Source organism: Vicia villosa, linkage group LG2 (genome assembly GCF_029867415.1).
Source record: "Vicia villosa cultivar HV-30 ecotype Madison, WI linkage group LG2, Vvil1.0, whole genome shotgun sequence".
Taxonomy (NCBI): domain Eukaryota; kingdom Viridiplantae; phylum Streptophyta; class Magnoliopsida; order Fabales; family Fabaceae; genus Vicia; species Vicia villosa.
This window is the reverse complement of record NC_081181.1, coordinates 167,070,538-167,089,623: the sequence shown is the minus strand read 5'-3', so window position 1 is coordinate 167,089,623 and position 19,086 is coordinate 167,070,538. Positions and strand designations below refer to the sequence as shown.

The 19,086-nt window shown below is 33.8% G+C and overlaps 1 protein-coding gene across 1 annotated transcript; it reads left to right on the top strand.

Moving 5' to 3' along the window:
• The first annotated feature begins 3,094 nt into the window (after positions 1 to 3,094).
• Positions 3,095 to 18,789, top strand: LOC131652866 (sister chromatid cohesion protein SCC2). The gene is made up of 28 exons (XM_058922846.1): positions 3,095 to 3,623; positions 4,558 to 4,667; positions 4,974 to 5,098; positions 5,172 to 5,262; positions 5,404 to 5,663; positions 5,997 to 6,104; positions 6,307 to 6,418; positions 6,603 to 6,699; positions 7,877 to 8,063; positions 8,161 to 8,592; positions 8,707 to 9,224; positions 9,303 to 9,513; positions 9,589 to 9,639; positions 9,760 to 9,918; positions 10,058 to 10,225; positions 11,060 to 11,359; positions 11,443 to 11,595; positions 13,191 to 13,360; positions 13,960 to 14,068; positions 14,903 to 15,064; positions 15,144 to 15,248; positions 15,567 to 15,797; positions 16,274 to 16,407; positions 16,486 to 16,779; positions 16,852 to 17,281; positions 17,498 to 17,590; positions 17,874 to 17,999; positions 18,328 to 18,789. The coding sequence occupies exons 1-28, from the start codon at positions 3,370 to 3,372 to the stop codon at positions 18,553 to 18,555; spliced, it is 5,418 nt and encodes a 1,805-aa protein (XP_058778829.1). The 5' UTR covers positions 3,095 to 3,369; the 3' UTR covers positions 18,556 to 18,789.
• The last annotated feature ends 297 nt before the right edge of the window (positions 18,790 to 19,086 follow it).

Here is a 19,086-nt window from a genome sequence, read left to right as displayed (position 1 = left end):
AAATTATATATTCCATCTCATTTATATCAGGTTAGTTAAAATATTAAATATCATTTAATTGATTTAATAATTATTTTATTAGAGTAATTGGAATTTTTATTTAAAGATGTTGGTGTTTAACTTGTAGTAATGAAATATTAATAATCATATTCATAATCACATCATAGAAATCAAAAATAGCCTTCAACTTGCCAAAGATTTAAAAAGTCATCTGCATTAATTCGTATAGGCTCCACCACTATTAACAGACCATCCACTATTAACAGACCATTGAAAATCGGCAGGCTATGCATAGAATCATATATATGTATTAATTCCTATAGGCTGGAATAATGATGGATAACTTGTAATAAGAACATTCACGATCACGATCACGCTTTCCTTGCAAAGCAGATTGGCATGCACTGTAGCAATCACAATGATTCAATACTTTTATCAGAAATGACATAAAACATCTGTAACATAAAACTAACAGTTGTGCCATTTTATTTTTTTTGCCATTTATGAGCATATTAGTGTCTATAAAATTCAATTTTCATCACACTCAATAAAAAATTAAACCAAACTATATCAAATGATTAAGTAAAAATAAACAAAAGTTCATAAACTATAATAATAATAATTACCTCAAACCCATAACGTTGGCAGAAGAAGAACGCTGTCAGATTCATCACTGTTAAGCATCTTTATAGCCATCGCAATGGAACCAAAACCTAAAACAACATCATTATCACCATCGTTAAATTAAAACCTAAATCAAAATCAGAAACTAAAACAACAAATTAGGTGATACAGAGGGTAACTGATTCACTATAACAGACACGCGTTGTATCCAAGATCTGCTGGTTATATAGAAATACATTAAAATCCAAAATATTTATATTTTAATATGAAGAAAAATCCAAAAGTCATAAAAGTAGATAAAAAGCTAAAAAGGTTTAGACCAAATCAAATAATTAATTCTCTCAATATTAATGCTAATAAATTTGAAAGAGACTATATGTAAAATTTATGAAGATTTTTTGACCAACCAATAGGATATGAACATTTGGTATTACCATTAATTAAAATTTAAAAAAATAAATGAAAGAAAAATTTAAAAAAATAAATGAAAGAAACCAAACCAACACGTGAATTTTTTTTCCATCATTTCAATCACCTCTCAAATCATTTAACCATGGAAAAGAAAAACTCATGCCCTTTTTATGACCAAACTCCATGAAAACAAACTAACAGTTTCCATCCAAACACAATTGAAACATACCAAAAACAAATTCCCTCAAACTCAAACCCTAATCTGAATCTCATCCCAGAATTTATGGACAACAAACCATACGCACAAATCGATTCAAGAAAACAAACCCTAAAATCGCTCGGAATAAACATCAAGAAACAACGATTAAAAGGAAAAAAAACGTTTTACAACATCAACATCATTCAAAATGGAGCAAAAAAAGGTTACCTACGAAGATGATAATTTTTCTGGTAACAAAATCGAAGCTTGACGGATACTATATTTTGATTCCTTATTTACTTTTGTTCATTGATTCTCTCTTCTACTGCTGGAAAACTCTTCTTATAGTTATGTTGTGTTGTTGCTTATTGAGGATTTTTATGTGGTTGGTGAGTTTTGGAAAAGGATATCAAATACCATGATTGATGAAAAACAAAAAAGTTTAAGATGAAGGAAGAAGCATACCGTATTGAGATAATTTTTTCAAACAAAAAAAAAGAAGAGTGGAAGATGAAGTGAAGATGAAAGATTTGTCTTTCAATGATGAAGGAAAAAGCAAGGAGGACGAAAGAAGTGCAAGGGTTTCAATTTTTCTACGTTTAAAAAGTTGATGGGAAAAAATGGGTTTCGAAGAGGGAGTGAAGCGAATCTAAAGGTGAAAGCCGTTTATTTTAGGGTTTGACGGCCAAGGAGAGAGGATGGAGATAAAATGGAAGAGAGAAGGAAAATATTGTTATTGTCGTGTGAATCTCAATAGTTTATTTGATATTGTTTGGAATATATAGAGGGAGAATAATGATACCCAAAAATTTAGTTTATTTGATATTCCAATGAAATAATTAATTTGGCTGCTGCAATATTCCAATAAAAAAATTAAATTAATTAGATGAGTGGCATAGAACGTAGTGCATATTTTCCATATTCCAATAAAAAAAATTTGCATTAAATTAATTGTTGGAATGTAATGATTATTAGTTGTGCAGGTTTTTACATATTCCAATACTGAACTTTTGCATTAAATAAACTGTTAGAATGTAATCATGATTAAATGTAAAATTACGCTCAGGGGTATGCAAAACCATGTTTAATTGTTTGTCATTAGGGTAATTAACGGAAATTGGTGGTAATTCATTTTTATATATTAAAATAGATATAGAGTAATATGATAGTAATAGAGAATAAGTTTTTTTTTTTCTTTTTTAGTAATTTAGCAATTGAAATTTTATTTTTAAAATTAAATAAATAGAATACCGCAGGTTAGACGTACTACTTCTGCTCGTAGTTGAATATTCTTGCACAATTAACCACTGAATTGAATTAGCAAACATAAAAAAAAGCTTTTAATTTGATGATAAAAAGAAGAAAAAAAAAAGAGAGGACACTATTGTATAAAAGTTAACTCAAAGTATTTTAAAATCTACATGCATTTTTCAATCAAATAAAAATGATATCACTTACATAAACTCATCCATTTTGGTTTATATTTTTAATTACTTTATTAATGAACTTCAATATTTTCATTTCTTTATAAAAAAATTACCCAAAATTCACATTGACAAACACTATTTTAAAGTTAGCATATATGTACATATTTTTTTTGAATGGCAACACAAAATTTTTCAGTTAGCACAATCTCAACCTGACTTCAATATGGGTCAGGATCCTCTCCATTTTCCTCTCTCTCCATTTTCTCCATTATTATAGTTTTATATATAAATAACACGTATTTTCATGACATGTGACATTTATTTCACATTTATTTAATTTTATATACTCAAAACTATAATAATGGAGTCTTCCATTTCTTTTAAGAAATGGAGAGGATCTCTACCCCTTCAATATGACTTACAAGACAAGCTTCACTTCTCACAAACGGTAGGGGTGTTTCCGTAATCTCCCAGTTAGATCCGTTCTTACATCCAAATCCACTCGCAAACCCTTTTCTTTCGAGAAATCCAAAATCATTTTCACATAATCTCTCTTTCCCCGCCATTCAAATCCAATTTCTCTTCCCAATTTTATCCCTCTAGGGTTCAACACTTTACCTTCAGAGTTCAAAATTAAACCCTATTTAATCTCAATTCGCTCCTTTTTCAACACTTTCCACAACTACATGCTCTTCTCGTAACTAATTCATGACTTCTTCAACAACTTCCGATGCCGCTGCTGCGGCGGCGAATTTCGCCGGCCACCGCGGAACGAGCATGTCTAATACTGTCCATTCCGAAGTCGCCCCTTGCTTGCCGTTACCGTCGCTTCCGGTTTTTTGTGGAGCTTCCGATCAAGACCTACAACTATTCGATTCTCCGATGCAGTTGAACCGCAACGACATCCTCTCCAAGTCCAGTAAGATCGCCGAGATGCTCCGGCACACTGATGTGTCGTACTTGTAAGCTTTTTGTTTGGCATTTTCTGTGCGCATTGTGATTCCGCTATTTTAGTCTATACGATGTTGAATTTAGTTGAATTTATACGGAAATACCAAATTAGGATGTGAATTATTGTTAGTAATTTTGTACAATTGAAATTCGCGGTTGTGAACTGAAGTTAGAAGAATTCAAATTCCATGTGATTTACTGTAGGTACTAGATTTGACTTTAGGAGCTTGTATGAGTTTCGTGACTTATTTAGTTGACTCATCATGACTTCATAGTGCTTGACTTGCTTATTTAGTTATAATTTTCAGTTTTATTTACTTAATTAGTTAGTTATACATTATAATCAATCAGGTTGTTTATTCATTTTGAAGTTTTCAGGTTTAGTTTATAGCTAGATTAATGTTGGAGTTACATATATTGAATGCTGTTATAGTAGGTGCTCAGCGCTTACTTGTTTAGTTATTGTTTTCAGTTTTTAATCAATTAGTGAGTAGTGAATTCGGGAATCAATATCTTAATTTAGCTGTTAGTCGTTGCTATCTTTGCAAGTTTAGTTTACCGGCAGATTAGTGTTGCCGTTATAAGTAGTGGATGCTATAGTTTTTGGCACATAGAGTTTGATTATTTAGTTTTTGAGATTATTGACCTTTTTCACGGGACTGGTTTTCATTGGAAAAAAGAGGGAAGTGTGAGCTCAGTTTGTGCCAACTGCCTGAATTTTATTCCCTTATTTTGATATTATCAACTGTGACATTCACTCCAGCCGTTTCTATGTTTCCGATTTTTTTTTTCGTTTTGTTGAAACTTGAAACACGCTTTAATATAAATAAAATGCTTATTATTGTGGTTATCTTCATCACCGGTGTTTATGTCATTAGTATCATTTGGTGTTGAATTTAATATTATAATATTTTAATGTAATTTTATTTACATTGGCCTACATAGGAATTTAAGAGATGATGCCAAGGTTGTTCAGTATAACTACGTTGAGCCTTTAGAACTCCATGATGAAGTTCTCAGGTGCAATCCCGAAGCATTTGATTGTGGTACTGCAGGTAAACAGAGTACTTACTTGGTTTCTGTCCTAAATAATTTCCGATCTCACAGGTTTGTAGCTGCTCATAGGTCTATAGTGGTCTGACAGATTCATGGTGCGACACTTATTTATTTTGGAGAATATGACTAGAATGAGATTTATAATAGGTGACAGATTTATAATCGTTATATAGTTCAATAATAGGTAGTGTGTGTTTTTACCTTTTCCATAAAGAAATTACGTTTTCCTTTGGTCTCGCTGCTTTCCATTTAAACATTTTAATGGTGCTCTGCTTATTGTTTATTGTATTGGTCAAGTTTCTCAGGTCCTGTCAAGGAGAAGATCTCTGGTAGTGCATTACCTGAAAAGAAGCTCTCGGAGTCTAGTGCATTACCTCAAAATGACTATAATTCAACCCATAGCCGTTTGCTTGATAATTTTTCTACAAATGTATGAATGCATTTGGTTATATCATTTGACAATTACTTTTTTTCTTTTGCTAATTTTCTTAATAATTTGGCAGGACATTTCTACATTGTCTTCTAAGAAATCAAAAGTTAAGAAGAAAGGCGACAATGAAACATCTATTGCACCTGACTCTGCTGTGCTTCAAGGTCTGTGCATGACGTGTTCCTACAATACAATCTTAATTTTCAACAATTTTGTTTGTTCTCCCCGTGTGTTTGCATGCTCATACAGCACACTGAACATCCATGATTACTTGTGTAATGAACTAGTATTTGTTGTCTGTTTAGATGCCATCATCGGAAGGTTTCTTGAGTTTTTGGAAGACTTATGCAGCAAGGCTGAATTGAATAGTGACGATCTAGATGAAGCAGTAGAATGGTTGCCATTGCCTCTTTCAGATCTTAGATTGCTTGTTAATGAAATCATGTCTATACGTGAGAAGAATCTTCTGCATTTGGTCCCTGTAGAATTCCTTGTTAGACTGCTAAAGGTTTTAGATCATCAGATACATAGAGCAGAAGGCCTGTCAATTGAGGATTCTGACAATGTAAGTTCACTTTAGATTTTTTTGTACAAGTCTATGCTGAATATTTTGGCTTGTTTAGATTTAGTTGACTTTGATTATGACCTCTTTTTTTCTATTATAATAATAATTTACTAAAATCTGAATTGTATTAGCTAGTAAACAGAAATTAAAAATTTATAAATAGCTTTGGTACATAGATCTATTTTAACATTTATAGATAGCTTTGGTACATAGATCAAATTTGGTAAGGTAATTAATAATGAGTTATGTAGATGAGTTCTTATGTACATAAATAAAACATGGCACAGATTTTGTAGTTATTGTTGTCATAACTGTTACTGTTCTATGTTTCAGTCCAATTCAGAACTAGTTTCGTCTCTTTTAGCTGCGTTGGAATCCATTCATGCTGCACTGGCAGTGATGGCTCATACTGACATGCCAAAGCAAATTTATAATGAAGAGGTGAGTTTTATATGCTAGCTTCAAACAAATATCATTGTTATTATGAATAAATCAATTTTTTTAGAAATCATCTCGAAGAGCACACTTAATAAAATAATGCACCCTCTGCAGGAGAAAAGTATTGTTTGGCCATGATGTGCTCAGATTGTTACTCTATTAATAATTATAGTCTGTGACGTCTTAAGTAATTTGTCTGTGTCAGGTCATTGAGAGAATTCTGGAGTTTTCCAGGCATCAGATAATGGATGTGATGTGTGCATGTGATCCATCATACCGTGCGTTATACAGACCTAGTGAAAACACTGCACTTGAAGGTCAGCCTTTTCTGTTATTTTGCCAAATAGAATATTTTATCCCTTTCATTCTTTTTCCATTTGGAGGATAGATATGCTACTGATAGTTAATGCTTCCTTATAACTTATCTGAGGGCCACTATGGGAGGGAGAAACTGGAAAGAAGTAAATGTGTCTTCACACTGCGAATTTTTATGTTTCACAGTTGATGATGAAGATGATGATGCTGATTTTGGTTCAGCAAGCAAAAAACGACGTACTAGCAGCAAGACTGTAAAGTTGAAGAAACCATCATCAAGCAGGTTTGATTATTTTCACATCAAGGTTCCGTATGGTGGTTATAATAAGATAGACACGATATAATGAACTACTCCCTCCGTCTCATTAAAAAGTGTATTATTTAAGAAAATGATTAGATGTGTCATGTGTTGATTTTAATGGTAAAACTAATATCATTTACTAGAATACCCTTATTAATTGTAGTTATTAGAGTAGTTGAATAAAGTGAAAGTTAATAAATAGGATTATAGTAGTGGAAAATAATAATAAATGCTGCATTGGTATTGTAAGAGACAATTATTTTGAGACATAAAAAAAGTGCAAATGAGACACTTTTTATGAGACGAAGGAAGTATCATATATTGTCTTAATACATTATTTGGTGAATCATCTGTATAAAATAAGTTAAATCTATCACCTATGGTCTAGTTAAAATTATATCCTATGGTGAGGGTTGGGCGAAAACTGACGGAGCAGGATTAAAATTAATTGTAGTTAGTAAAGTAGTTGAATAAAGTGAAAGTTAATAAATAGGATTATAGTAGTGGAAAATAATAATAAATGCTGCATTGGTATTGTAAAGAGACAATTATTTTGAGACATGGAAAAAGTGCAAATGAGACATTTTTTATGAGATGAAGGAAGTATCATATATTGTCTTAATACATTATTTGGTGAATCATCTGTATAAAATAAGTTAAATCTATCACCTATGGTCTAGTTAAAATTATATCCTGTGGTGAGAGTTGGGCGAAAACCGACGAAGCAGGATTAAAAATTTCCCCATTCATCCTTGTCCTCTCTTATGTAGAGTTTAATAAAATATGTAAAATTTAAAAATAACAATTTAAAATATAATTAAATTTTAAACAAAAAACATATTATAAAAGTTAACCTTAATAAAAACCACAAATAAAAACTTGGTAGTTTTTTTATTCATATCCTATAACTATTATTTTATCCATCTCAATTACGAAGTTAAGATGATATGATACTATTTGTTTGTTATTCTGTGTACCTTAAACACAAGATAGAATAAAAGCTTATTATTCTTGTATCCTATCTTACTCTTGTCCAATACTGTTACACTCTTCATCTGTATGCAATATCCACCAAACGGCCTGTAGATTCCCTTTGTTTTCTTATGTGTCTGAAGTTAGATTTGTTTACGAACTTTTATTGTTGATCCTTCTTTATCAGGTTCTCTAGTACTGTGAATATTATTCTTCAGAAGTTGTGTTCTGTTCTTGGACTACTCAAGGATTTGTTGTTAATAGAGAGGTTGTCAGACAGTTGCATTTTACAACTTATAAAAACAAGCATTACAACATTCTTGGTTGATAACATCCAGCTCTTGCAATTGAAGGCAATTGGTTTACTCAGTGCGGTACAGACACCTCTCTCAAAAACTTTCTGAATGTTAGCTTTCATGCCCAATTAGGTAGCTAACACATAATTGTTGTTTTTCTGATTTGCTGGTACAGATATTCTATTTATACACACAACATCGCACTTATGTGTTAGATGAAATGCTTCACCTTCTTTGGAAATTACCGCATTCAAAACGAGCTTTAAGGAATTATCACATACGCGAGGAAGAGCAAAGACAGATCCAGATGATTACTGCTTTACTTATCCAATTAATTCATTCTAGTGCTAACCTTCCTGATACTTTAAGACAAGCATCGAGTAGTAACTCTGTATTGGAAATCCCGGTTGATGCCAGTTATCCAGCTAAATGCCGCGATGCAGTAGTAGATGCCTGCTCCTATTTTTGGACCCGTGTACTTCAGCGACTTGCAAGTGTAAAGACTCAGGATGCTTCTGAATTGAAATCCACAATGGAGAATCTTGTTACTGATTTATTGACCACTCTAAATTTACCTGAATATCCTGCTTCAGCTTCTATTCTGGAGGTAACTTTTGTGTTTACCTGCATGCATGTGACTGTGCAGGAATCTGCATGTATTTATGTGAATTATTATTTTGGTAAAGGCATCAGATTAGTTTACTGCTGAGAGTTATTGCAGGTTCTATGTGCCATACTAATTCAGAATGCTGGGACAAGTTCCAAGGATTTTGCTTCACGTTCCATGGCAATTGATATTCTTGGCACTATTGCTGCAAGGTTGAAGCATGATGCTGTGATTTGTAGCCGGGAAAAGTTTTGGGTACTTCAAGATTTACTTAGTAAGGAAGCTGCTCCTCAGAATTATCCAAAAGACACATGTTGTGTCTGTTTGGGTGGAAGGGCTGAAAATTTGTTCCCATGTTCCGGCTGCAGTAGGCTTTTTCATGCTGAATGCCTGGATATTAAAGAAAATGAAGTTCTCAATCAGAACTGGTACTGTCACATGTGCATCTGCTCAAAGCAGCTGCTTGTACTGCAATCATATTGCAATTCCCAGCGCAAGGATGATGTAAAAAAGAATCGTAAAGTTTCAAAGGATGATTCTACATTTTCTAATCTTGAAATTGTTCAACAATTGCTTTTGAATTACCTTCAAGATGCCACCTCTGCTGATGACCTGCATCTTTTCATTGGCTGGTTCGTACTTGTTACAAATCTTCTAATTGGCATTTTAGTTATAGTTATGCAAGGGTAATGCTTTTATATGTTGTGCAGGTTCTATCTTGGTTCATGGTATAAAAATGATCCAAAATATCAGCAGAAGCCCATTTACTACTTTGCTAGGATGAAATCAAGAACCATAATACGGGATTCTGCTACTGCTTCTTCTATGCTGCCGCGAGATTCAATCAAGAAGATTACTCTAGCTTTAGGCCAAAAAAGTTCATTTTTTCGAGGGTTTGATAAGATTTTTCACACGCTTTTGGTCAGTAGATAATTTCCCTTTCCCTTATTTATTCAAATTAAAAGTTTGTATACCAATATTTCTTGTACTGTACAGGTTAGTATGAAGGAGAACACTCCAATTATTAGGGCTAAAGCTTTACGAGCAGTAAGTTTATTATCTAAGTTTTCTGTTTTCAAGTGAAAAATGGGATACTTATTATAGTTTCTGAGCCCTGGTTTTGTCTTTATCATCTTTCATTTAATATTTAATATGAATGATGAGCAGGTCAGTATTATTGTAGAGGCTGATCCAGAGGTATTGGGTGATAAACTAGTACAGTTATCCGTGGAAGGTAGGTTCTGCGACACTGCAATATCTGTTAGAGAAGCAGCATTGGAACTTGTTGGTAGACATATTGCTTCCCATCCAGATGTGGGTTTTAAGGTATGTGTAAGAGGCTCTTTCCTTAATTGTGCAAAATGAATCTGGTCATATGCCTTACAAACTTCTTGGTTGTTATGGAGACAATTCAAACTTAGGGTTGTTGAATTGATAAAGCAAAATTTCCAAATTTGTACTGTAGTATTTTGAGAAGATTGCAGAGAGAATCAAAGATACTGGACTGAGTGTTCGAAAACGAGCTATAAAAATTATTCGAGATATGTGCAGCTCAAGTTCCAACTTCTCGGGGTTTACAAGAGCCTGCACAGAGATAATTTCACGTGTTATTGACGATGAGTCGAGTATCCAGGTATTTTGAAGTTCCTGCTTAAACCTTTAGGGACGTTTCTAAGTATTTCAAACCCGTTGTATCTAGCTGTCAACAATTATAACTTTTCAAAAAAGTGTATTATGACGTGTTTTTCCAAAAAAAATGTAATATGATGTGTTTATGTGTTTGGAGATTAACATGCTTCCTTCCCATCTTGGTATTCTTTTATAGAGTGTTTGTTTCAAGTTAATGAAATTATTCCTGGAAATGTGAGCATAGGAATGCAACATGACATTTGGTACAAGTTATTGACAAATACATGTTGGTATTATTTATTCAGTCTAGACCAGACATGCTTTCACACGTACTATTCCCATGTCAAAAGGTGGTAATCTTATATTCCCATAAGAGTATAATTTATATGTAACTCTTCTGATCACATATTCTCACTTTCACCTTATTCTACACCATCTTTAATATTTTTTCATTTCTTTTGAACTATTAAAAAAACATTTCCTAGGAACAATGAATTTTTCCCGCACATCTCTGTCGCGAATAGCACTTCTAGCAATAATATTCCGGGAATATCACTCCCTGAAATCTGGAATACATTCTTGGCCTTGAAACTATCTCCTCTTTAGGTCATTGGTGATGATGATCTATAATTGTCACACCTTTCATCTAAACTCTATGAATCGGGGGGTGGGGTGGGTTTCATTATGCAATTGTTAATTATAATAAGTGACTCAATATTAACTTGTGCTTCTTTCATGGTAATCCTGCACCGATTCCAAATTTATTTCTCAACGTCCTAACTCCTAACACTTTTTGGATATTAAGAATGTTTATTCCTATTATGCTTCTGATTTACAGGATCTTGTTTGTAAAACATTTCATGAGTTCTGGTTTGAGGAGCCTTCTGCTTCACAAACTCAGGTCTTTGAAGATGGTAGTACTGTTCCACTCGAGGTGGCTAAGAAAACAGAGCAAATCGTTGAAATGCTGAAGAGATTGCCAAATAATCAGCTTCTTGTAACTGTAATAAAGCGCAACTTGACTCTTGATTTTTTACCGCAATCTGCAAAAGCAATTGGGGTCAACCCGGCGTCCCTTGTAACAGTGCATAAGCGTTGCGAGTTGATGTGCAAATGCTTGCTGGAGAAGATTTTGCTGGTACACTAGAATTATGCCCATTCATCTAACTTTTATGCTTGACTACCTTGATATGTAAAGACAGAGTTTATGTTCATGATCAGGTTGACGAAATGAACAGTAATGAAATGGAAAAGCATGCACTACCATATGTGCTAGTCTTGCATGCATTTTGTCTTGTTGACCCAACTCTCTGTGCACCAGCTTCTAACCCTTCCCAGTATGTCATTACTTTGCAGCCATATCTGAAGACTCAGGTTAAGACTAATCTTAAGTCTTGTATATTGCTTAGTCAAGTATTATTACAGTGTATTTTGTGTTTCTTGAAATAGTGCTGTGCATATGGTGGATTTAATTTTTAAACTAGTAAGCATGATGACAGTGTCCTGTTTTTCTTTTGGCGCTTCTTTCAAATTTTGTTGGGACTGAGATGTATTACTCCATATGCCTCAAGTAAAAGTGTAAAACAATTTCAACAAATAGCATCACACATTTCAACGTAAGGAAAAAGCATTAAAAATGATAAGAACCATATTTTTATTGTGTTGTGCAATATTATTGTGTCAATTTAGCATTTCTGTCTTATAATTTTTCTAAAAAAAAATAATGAAACCCTAGTTTATTTTGCTGTAGGAATTCAAGGATATTTTCAACTTAATTTCCTATATTATTGTTTTTTATTTTTTGATTATTCATTTTTTTTTTTTTATAATTTTAGTTTTAACTTAATTTTTACATTTGTAAAGAAATATATATGAACTGAATATATTTAAAATAATATTAAAAATATAAGCAAACCACCTTAAGAAAAAACCCTGTGACCATCAAATTCTAACTGTTATCTCAAGTTTGTATTATTTCCATTTACTATTTACTATATATTTGTGTTCATAAAAACTGATAAGCATAATAAGAAAGTTTAGCTTTTTGTGATAGGCTTTTGAAATCACGACAGTTGTGCAACTTTATCAAGGCAAACAAATAAAAAATGGGAAGTAAATTTAGATTATACCCAATCTCTTCATGGGTTAATAGTTTTGGTTGGGTCTCCCCACTCGTGACCAATGGGTTGAGTTTGGGAGTTTTCCCCCCTTCAATTTAATTGTGTCCGCGTGTTGGGCTGAGTTCAGCCCATGGATCAAACCTAAAACTTTCTCTTGCTTAAGTTTAAGTTGAAATCCATAGCACATGACATAAAGTTAGAGTTGGAGTCTGAACACGTCATAAACACCATGAACACCTACTCAAGAGTGTAAGGATGACATTGCTGGTTCTATCTTCGGCATGGAGTTTTGTGGCCGTGCAATAAGTCGCAACACTTACATGGTGGAATTTTGGCCATCTGACCGCCATTGACGTCATAAACCCAATATTGTCCAACATATGTTGGTGTCAACGGCGTGAAACACTCGGACACCTCAAGATGTATCCATGCTTCATAGCCCCCCACAATGCCTAGGTGCCTAATATGGGTAAAAAGATATTATCACAACAGTGTTGGGTCGGAAAAGGGAACGTTACCTCTCATCTCCCCCTCACATCTTGTATTGCAATGCTGAAAACTTCCAATAGGCATGTTTATCTAATACGTAAACTAATAGTTTTATGTTTATAGCTGATGCATATTTGAGGACAATCTATAAGGACGTAGCCCTCTGCTTCAGTTTTATCTGTTTTTTTTTTTTTAATTAATTAACTAGTTAATTAATAATTGTGGTTGTAGCTCTTGACATTTCCTTAAATTCCTTCAATAATTGTGTGGTTTCTAGCTCAAGACATTTACTTAAATTCGTCCATTATTAATCTGAAATGGGAATGGTTCTCCATTATTTTTTGTTTTTGCTTGATTCAGGTTGACAATAGCATGGTCGCACAGTTACTTGAGAGTATAATATTTATAATTGATGCTGTGTTGCCATTGCTGCGTAAGTTACCTCTCAGTATTGTGGATGAACTTGAGCAAGATTTGAAGCAGATGATTCTCCGACGTTCTTTCTTGACAGTTGTCCATGCTTGTATCAAGTACTGTAATCTCTTACTGTTATTTTTTTTCTTCTGTTTGTTAGATGTGTTCTATTACTTCTGTTCTGCTGCATCCTGAAAATAACCTGTTTATAAATTCATGTAATGTTCAGTTCTCTAATTTGTTTTGATGGAAGAGTTTATAAACTCTAGATATTTTAATATTTTGACGGTCTATATGATAATCTTTAAAGGGGGAGTCTAATATAGACATGTTCTAGAACGGACTTTACTATTCTTAGTAAGCTTTAAAACATAATATATTTGTTATCCTTTTTTTATTTATTATAACATTCATTTTTAACTAAATTGCATGGATCATCCTTGAACCATTTTTGAGAGGTTCATATTAGCCACACCCATTTTAAAATAATTTTCTCATTCATTGCATGAATACTGTGTAGAAAAACAATATCATGGGAGAGCAATTTTTGGATTTATATTGAGATATTTCCAAAACCCTTGAACTAAGTCTTGATTATGCTTGCCTTTTGCAGACTGCAATTAGTAGAAAAATTATTTTTCCTTCCATTTAGTTGAAGAGTTTGCTTACCCGTTCAGCTACTTATAGGTCTTATTTGTTACTATTGCTTGAACAGATGCCTCTGCAGTATAAGTAAGATGGCTGGAAAGGGGGCAGATGTAGTTGAACATCTTATTCAGGTCTTCTTCAAATGTTTGGATACCCAGGCAATTGTAAACAAACAGGTTTGGTGCTAGAATCATGTTGAAATTTGGCTTTTAATGTAATATTTTTGTTATTGGAGTTTATGTACGTCCACATTAAAAACACAAGTAAAAAAAGTGAAATAGAATAGAAATAATCTAGAGTGCAGCAAGGCTGTCTAGTCTCTGATATATGATATTGAAAATCCCATGTTACTACAACTGGTGGAACACTAGGTACAATCCCGAACTCATTCTATCTCAAAGTAAACCTCATGGCTGGGAGATTCCTTTGAAACTGCAGTCTTTTCTCTCCGATCAAATATGTATTTGCAGAAAAGGCAAGTTGCCTTAAGTTTTTACCTCTGTTTCTATCAAAACCCTTAAGTGAACTGTTACTGTCCCATCTCGGGAAATGCTTTTGAAGAGTTACTGGAGAAATCACCATGAATCAAATTGTCCTCATTTCCATATCTTCATTAAATGAAAAATGAGAAGAATAAAGTTAAACTAAGCTTTGACTGAAGTTCATTTCTCTCCTGATCGTTGAGGTTCGTTCGAAGTGAGATATTAACGGATATTTATTATTTAATACCTTGGTTGAACTTTTGATGAATGACTTTGTGAAGAAGACAAATGATAAAATTAAAACCGTCAACGTGTCTTTCCTTAAGCTTTAAATGTCACGGATCATGTTTGAGATATCATATAAACCCCACTCATAAGCTTTAAATGTGAGGGGCCTTGTTTGAAATATAATGTAAACATGTAAACCCCTCACGTATTTTCAATTATCAGCTTAAACTTTTAGAATAGCTGGTTCATCACAAATTTTATCTGGTATATTCAAAATTGACTGTTTCCTACCATTTACAGCAAGTTGGGCGATCTCTCTTCTGTATCGGTTTACTTATTCGTTACGGCAACTGTTTGCTAGCAAGCTCTGGTAATAAACTTGTTGATGTCAGAAGGAGCCTCAGCTTGTTTATAAAGTATCTTGCCGTGGAGGATTATTCTCTTAAGGTTAGATCATTGCAGGTAAGAATTTCTCATTGACTCAGATCTTATCTTGGTTTAATCTTGAATGTTTGTTAATGTTTAATTGTAACTCTTGCAGGCACTAGGATATGTTCTAATTGCAAGGCCTGAATTTATGTTAGAAAATGACATTGGAAAGATACTGGAGGAAACACTGTCTTCTCATGCTGATGCTCGGCTTAAGGTAATATATACGCGCATAAGCATTTCATCTAGATGTACACATGCTAGCAAAGTTACACCGTTGTCCTTAAACAACTATTTCTTGGATGCAAATTTAACCAACTTAACTATTTAATTATATCAAATATTTTTTTTTTTAATTGTATGAAACTGTACGTTTGATCTAGTTTGTGAGAATTTCCGATGGTTGAATTGTTCAAATTCACATCTTGCACAATTTTTTGAAGGTCAATGTATGCTAATTGCAGGTAATATATACATGTATGCGTGTATATAACCATATACTTTTCCATGAATACTAAATTATTCTTATATCCAGATTCAAGCATTACAAAACATGTTCGAGTATCTGCTTGATGCTGAAAGCAAAATGGAAACAGAAGTTGATGATAATGTACCTGGTCACTCGGTCAGAGTTGGGCGGAGTGTACCTGTTGCTGCTGGGGCTGGAGATACAAACATATGCGGGGGTATTATTCAGTTGCACTGGGACAAAATTTTGGGCAGATGTTTGGATTGTGATGAACAAGTTCGACAATCAGCCTTGAAGGTCAGAACCTACCTTCTATTTTGGATTTGATTCAACATTTGGAAGTCATATGCGAAGAAAAAAGTAAATCCTTAAAAAAAAAACTTAAAGCAATTAAGCTGACAGAACCTACCTTCTATTTTGGATTAGCTTCAACACTTGGAAGTCATATGCGAAGAAACAAGTAAAATCCTTTTTTTAATAGAACTAAAAGCAATTAAGCCGACAGAGTGTGTTCCTCTGCATATTGTTTCTAGCAATGGTGTTTTCATTCATTCAAATCTTATTGATGGGAGTGGAGAAAGGGGGTGGGAAACTAGGTTGATGTTTTGGAAAGGAGAATCTTGCAGTTGTTAGTCCCACTTCCAGCTGAATGTCATTAACTGATCTATAATTTTTATTAGTTTTTGTCCTGGAACCTTGATCATTCCTGTAAAAGTAGTTATGTTTTCTGTTTCTCATGCAATTTAACATAATGAGAGATGCTAATAATGCAGATTGTTGAAATTGTGCTGCGCCAAGGTCTTGTTCATCCCATCACCTGTGTTCCATATCTTATAGCACTTGAAACAGATCCTCTGGAGTCAAATTCAAAATTGGCTCATCATCTCCTAATGAATATGAATGAGAAGTAATCTCCTAAATATAAATTTGGATGGTATTATTCTCATCAACTAAGTTCTATTAGCTAATTAAAGGATCTTTTCAGGTACCCTGCATTTTTTGAAAGCCGCCTGGGTGATGGACTTCAAATGTCTTTTATGTTCATGCAAGCTATTTGTGTTAGTCCTGATGAAAATGTTAACCACAAGACCCCATCTAAGATCCCTGTTTCCGGAAAAGGGAAACCTGAGTATGACTCGATCACTCAATCTAGAGTTGGGGTTTCTCGAATATACAAGCTCATCCGAGGGAACCGGTTATCAAGGAATAAATTTATGTCCTCAATTGTGCGAAAATTTGATAAACCAAAATGGAACAAATTTGTAATAGCTTTCTTAACGTAAGTCTTGTCATTATTCTTTGTAAATCATGCGAGGTTTTAAGTGTCCTTTTAATTGGTTTCTTTTCACAGGTACTGCACAGAGGTTCTTGCCTTGCTCCCATTCATTGCACCTGATGAACCACTTTATTTAATCTATGCTATCAATAGAGTAGTTCAGATTAGGGCTGGTCCACTGGAGGCGAACTTTAAAGCCTGGAGTTCAAGCTTATTACGAAGTGAGGGCGACGTTGCACCTCATGGGAATGGAATGTATCAACAAGCGCCAAATGAACCTATTCATTCAACCCAAGTTATGTCAAAGGACTTAAATGGCACATTTCAGCAAAATGTAGATGTTCAACCCCACCTCGATGATACAAATTCTGTGGATTTAAATGGAACAAATCACCAATTGCCAGATTATCCTTTATCACATAATGGTAGGTCAAAAGTAAAGATACACGCTGCAGGTTTTGCAGATACCTTTACCTTCTCAAAAGATGATCTGGAGAAAGTTCAGGTATTATGGAGCTCACTGTCATTATTTTGTCAATTATGTTGATTTGTTTGTTGGGAGAAATGTTAAAATTCAAGCTAATCAACGTCTTATTCAGCCAGAATGTGTAATATTTTCCTTATACAGCATCAACAGTAGTTTATGCACATTTGGATCAATCATAATTTTTAGTAATTGGATCATATGATCACAATCATTTTGTTCCCGATGCTTATGCAGGCTGACTGTTTATCTGCGTTTGCATTGCAACTTCTTTTAAAGCTAAAGAGACACCTAAAAATCATGTACAGTCTCGATGATGCCAGATGTCAGGTAAAATTATAATGCATATTATCATTACTTACACGGCCGGCCAAAAAATGAGTGGAGCCTAAAGCAAAATTTGAGAAAGACTTTATTTTTGTGTTAGAGCTTTCGGTTGGCCTTTTTGAGTGGAGCCTAATGCAAGAGGCATTTCTTTTTCTTTCTCTTTGGTCTTGAGTTCGGCCCTAATCACTTAGTGGCATTTGAGTGATGTGTTTCCTTTTGACTCTAGGTGGGGGATGCGATAGTAGTCTAACCATCCTCTTTGGGATATTTTCACATTTTTGTTCAGGCTTATTCTCCAAGTGAACCACCAAAACCTGGTGAGGTTTTCTCAAGACAGAGTATTCCATTTAATATTGGTGAATCTCAGTTCAGTTTGCCTACAAATCCACAAGAATTCGTTCCAAGATATCAGGTATCATAACTTGAGTACATAACTTTTTGCACATTCAGCATTTCCGTTGCCATAATGAGTCAGTTTGATTAACTTCGTCTACAGCACGAGGCAAAAATATTAAAAAAATCTTAATGTTTTGCAATTGCAAGTTCTCATGTAACTTTTCTATATAGACATCTATAAATTTATTAGGGTTTTTCATAAGTAGTGAACTATCAACTTGAATTTATTTTGATCGAGTTATTTTATCAATTTCCCCCCCCCCCCCCCCCCCCCTAAATAAAGAAGCGTGAGTATATTTAGTTGAAAAGCTCCTAATTTCAAGCTTATATCATTGTTGCACCAGGAGTTTAAGAATGCATTGAAGGAGGATACAATGGATTATTCACTCTACACAGCAAATATAAAACGGAAGCGACAAACACCCACGCCCAGAAAAGTTCAAGTTCGGAAATCTGGACCTATGTTAGGTGGTGATAGCGATGAGGAAGACGATGAGGAATGGGCTGGTGGAATGCGCAACATAAATTTTAGCGGTGGTCGCAGACAAAGCCTTAGAAGCTCCAGACAATAATGATCGATGTAAGTAAATGGTAGATAGGCTAACTTGTACATTAAATAGAAATTTAAAAAAGGATACAGAATAGGATGAGAACCAATAGAATAGGGTTTAAGAAACATAGTGCAGGAAAGCATGGGCTTGAGATTTTCCTTGCCTTAGCTTGACTATTACTGACTATTATTTTGTCTGTTTCTGTCTGTTATTTTCATGATATTATAGTGGCAGCATTCTTTCGTTGATGGAAAATTCAATCTTAGCCATCCAAATCATATATTTGTATGTTTTCTTTGGCTTTGTTACAATTGCACATAAATCAATTCTAGTATTTAGTAAAACTTGGGTTGCTAAGTTAGGCATTAAAAATGCCCCGAAGGTTCAAGTATTTTACCCCTTGTGAGAGTATTCACGAACTAGACTCAAACCAGGACAGTGTAGCGGATAAAATGTAAAGTGAAGTGCAAACCCGGCATTTAATATTCTGTAGTAAATAAGTAATAATAACGTCAAAATATGTTTTTGTTTAGTGTTTGGAAGATACTCAAA

Coding starts and splice junctions, on each gene's coding strand:
- LOC131652866 (XM_058922846.1), top strand. CDS start 3,370: ATGACTTCTTCAACAACTTCCGATGCCGCTGCTGCGGCGGCGAATTTC. Junction 5,664..5,996: donor CAATTGAGGATTCTGACAAT/GTAAGTTCACTT, acceptor TCTATGTTTCAG/TCCAATTCAGAACTAGTTTC. Junction 17,282..17,497: donor ATGATCTGGAGAAAGTTCAG/GTATTATGGAGC, acceptor ATGCTTATGCAG/GCTGACTGTTTATCTGCGTT.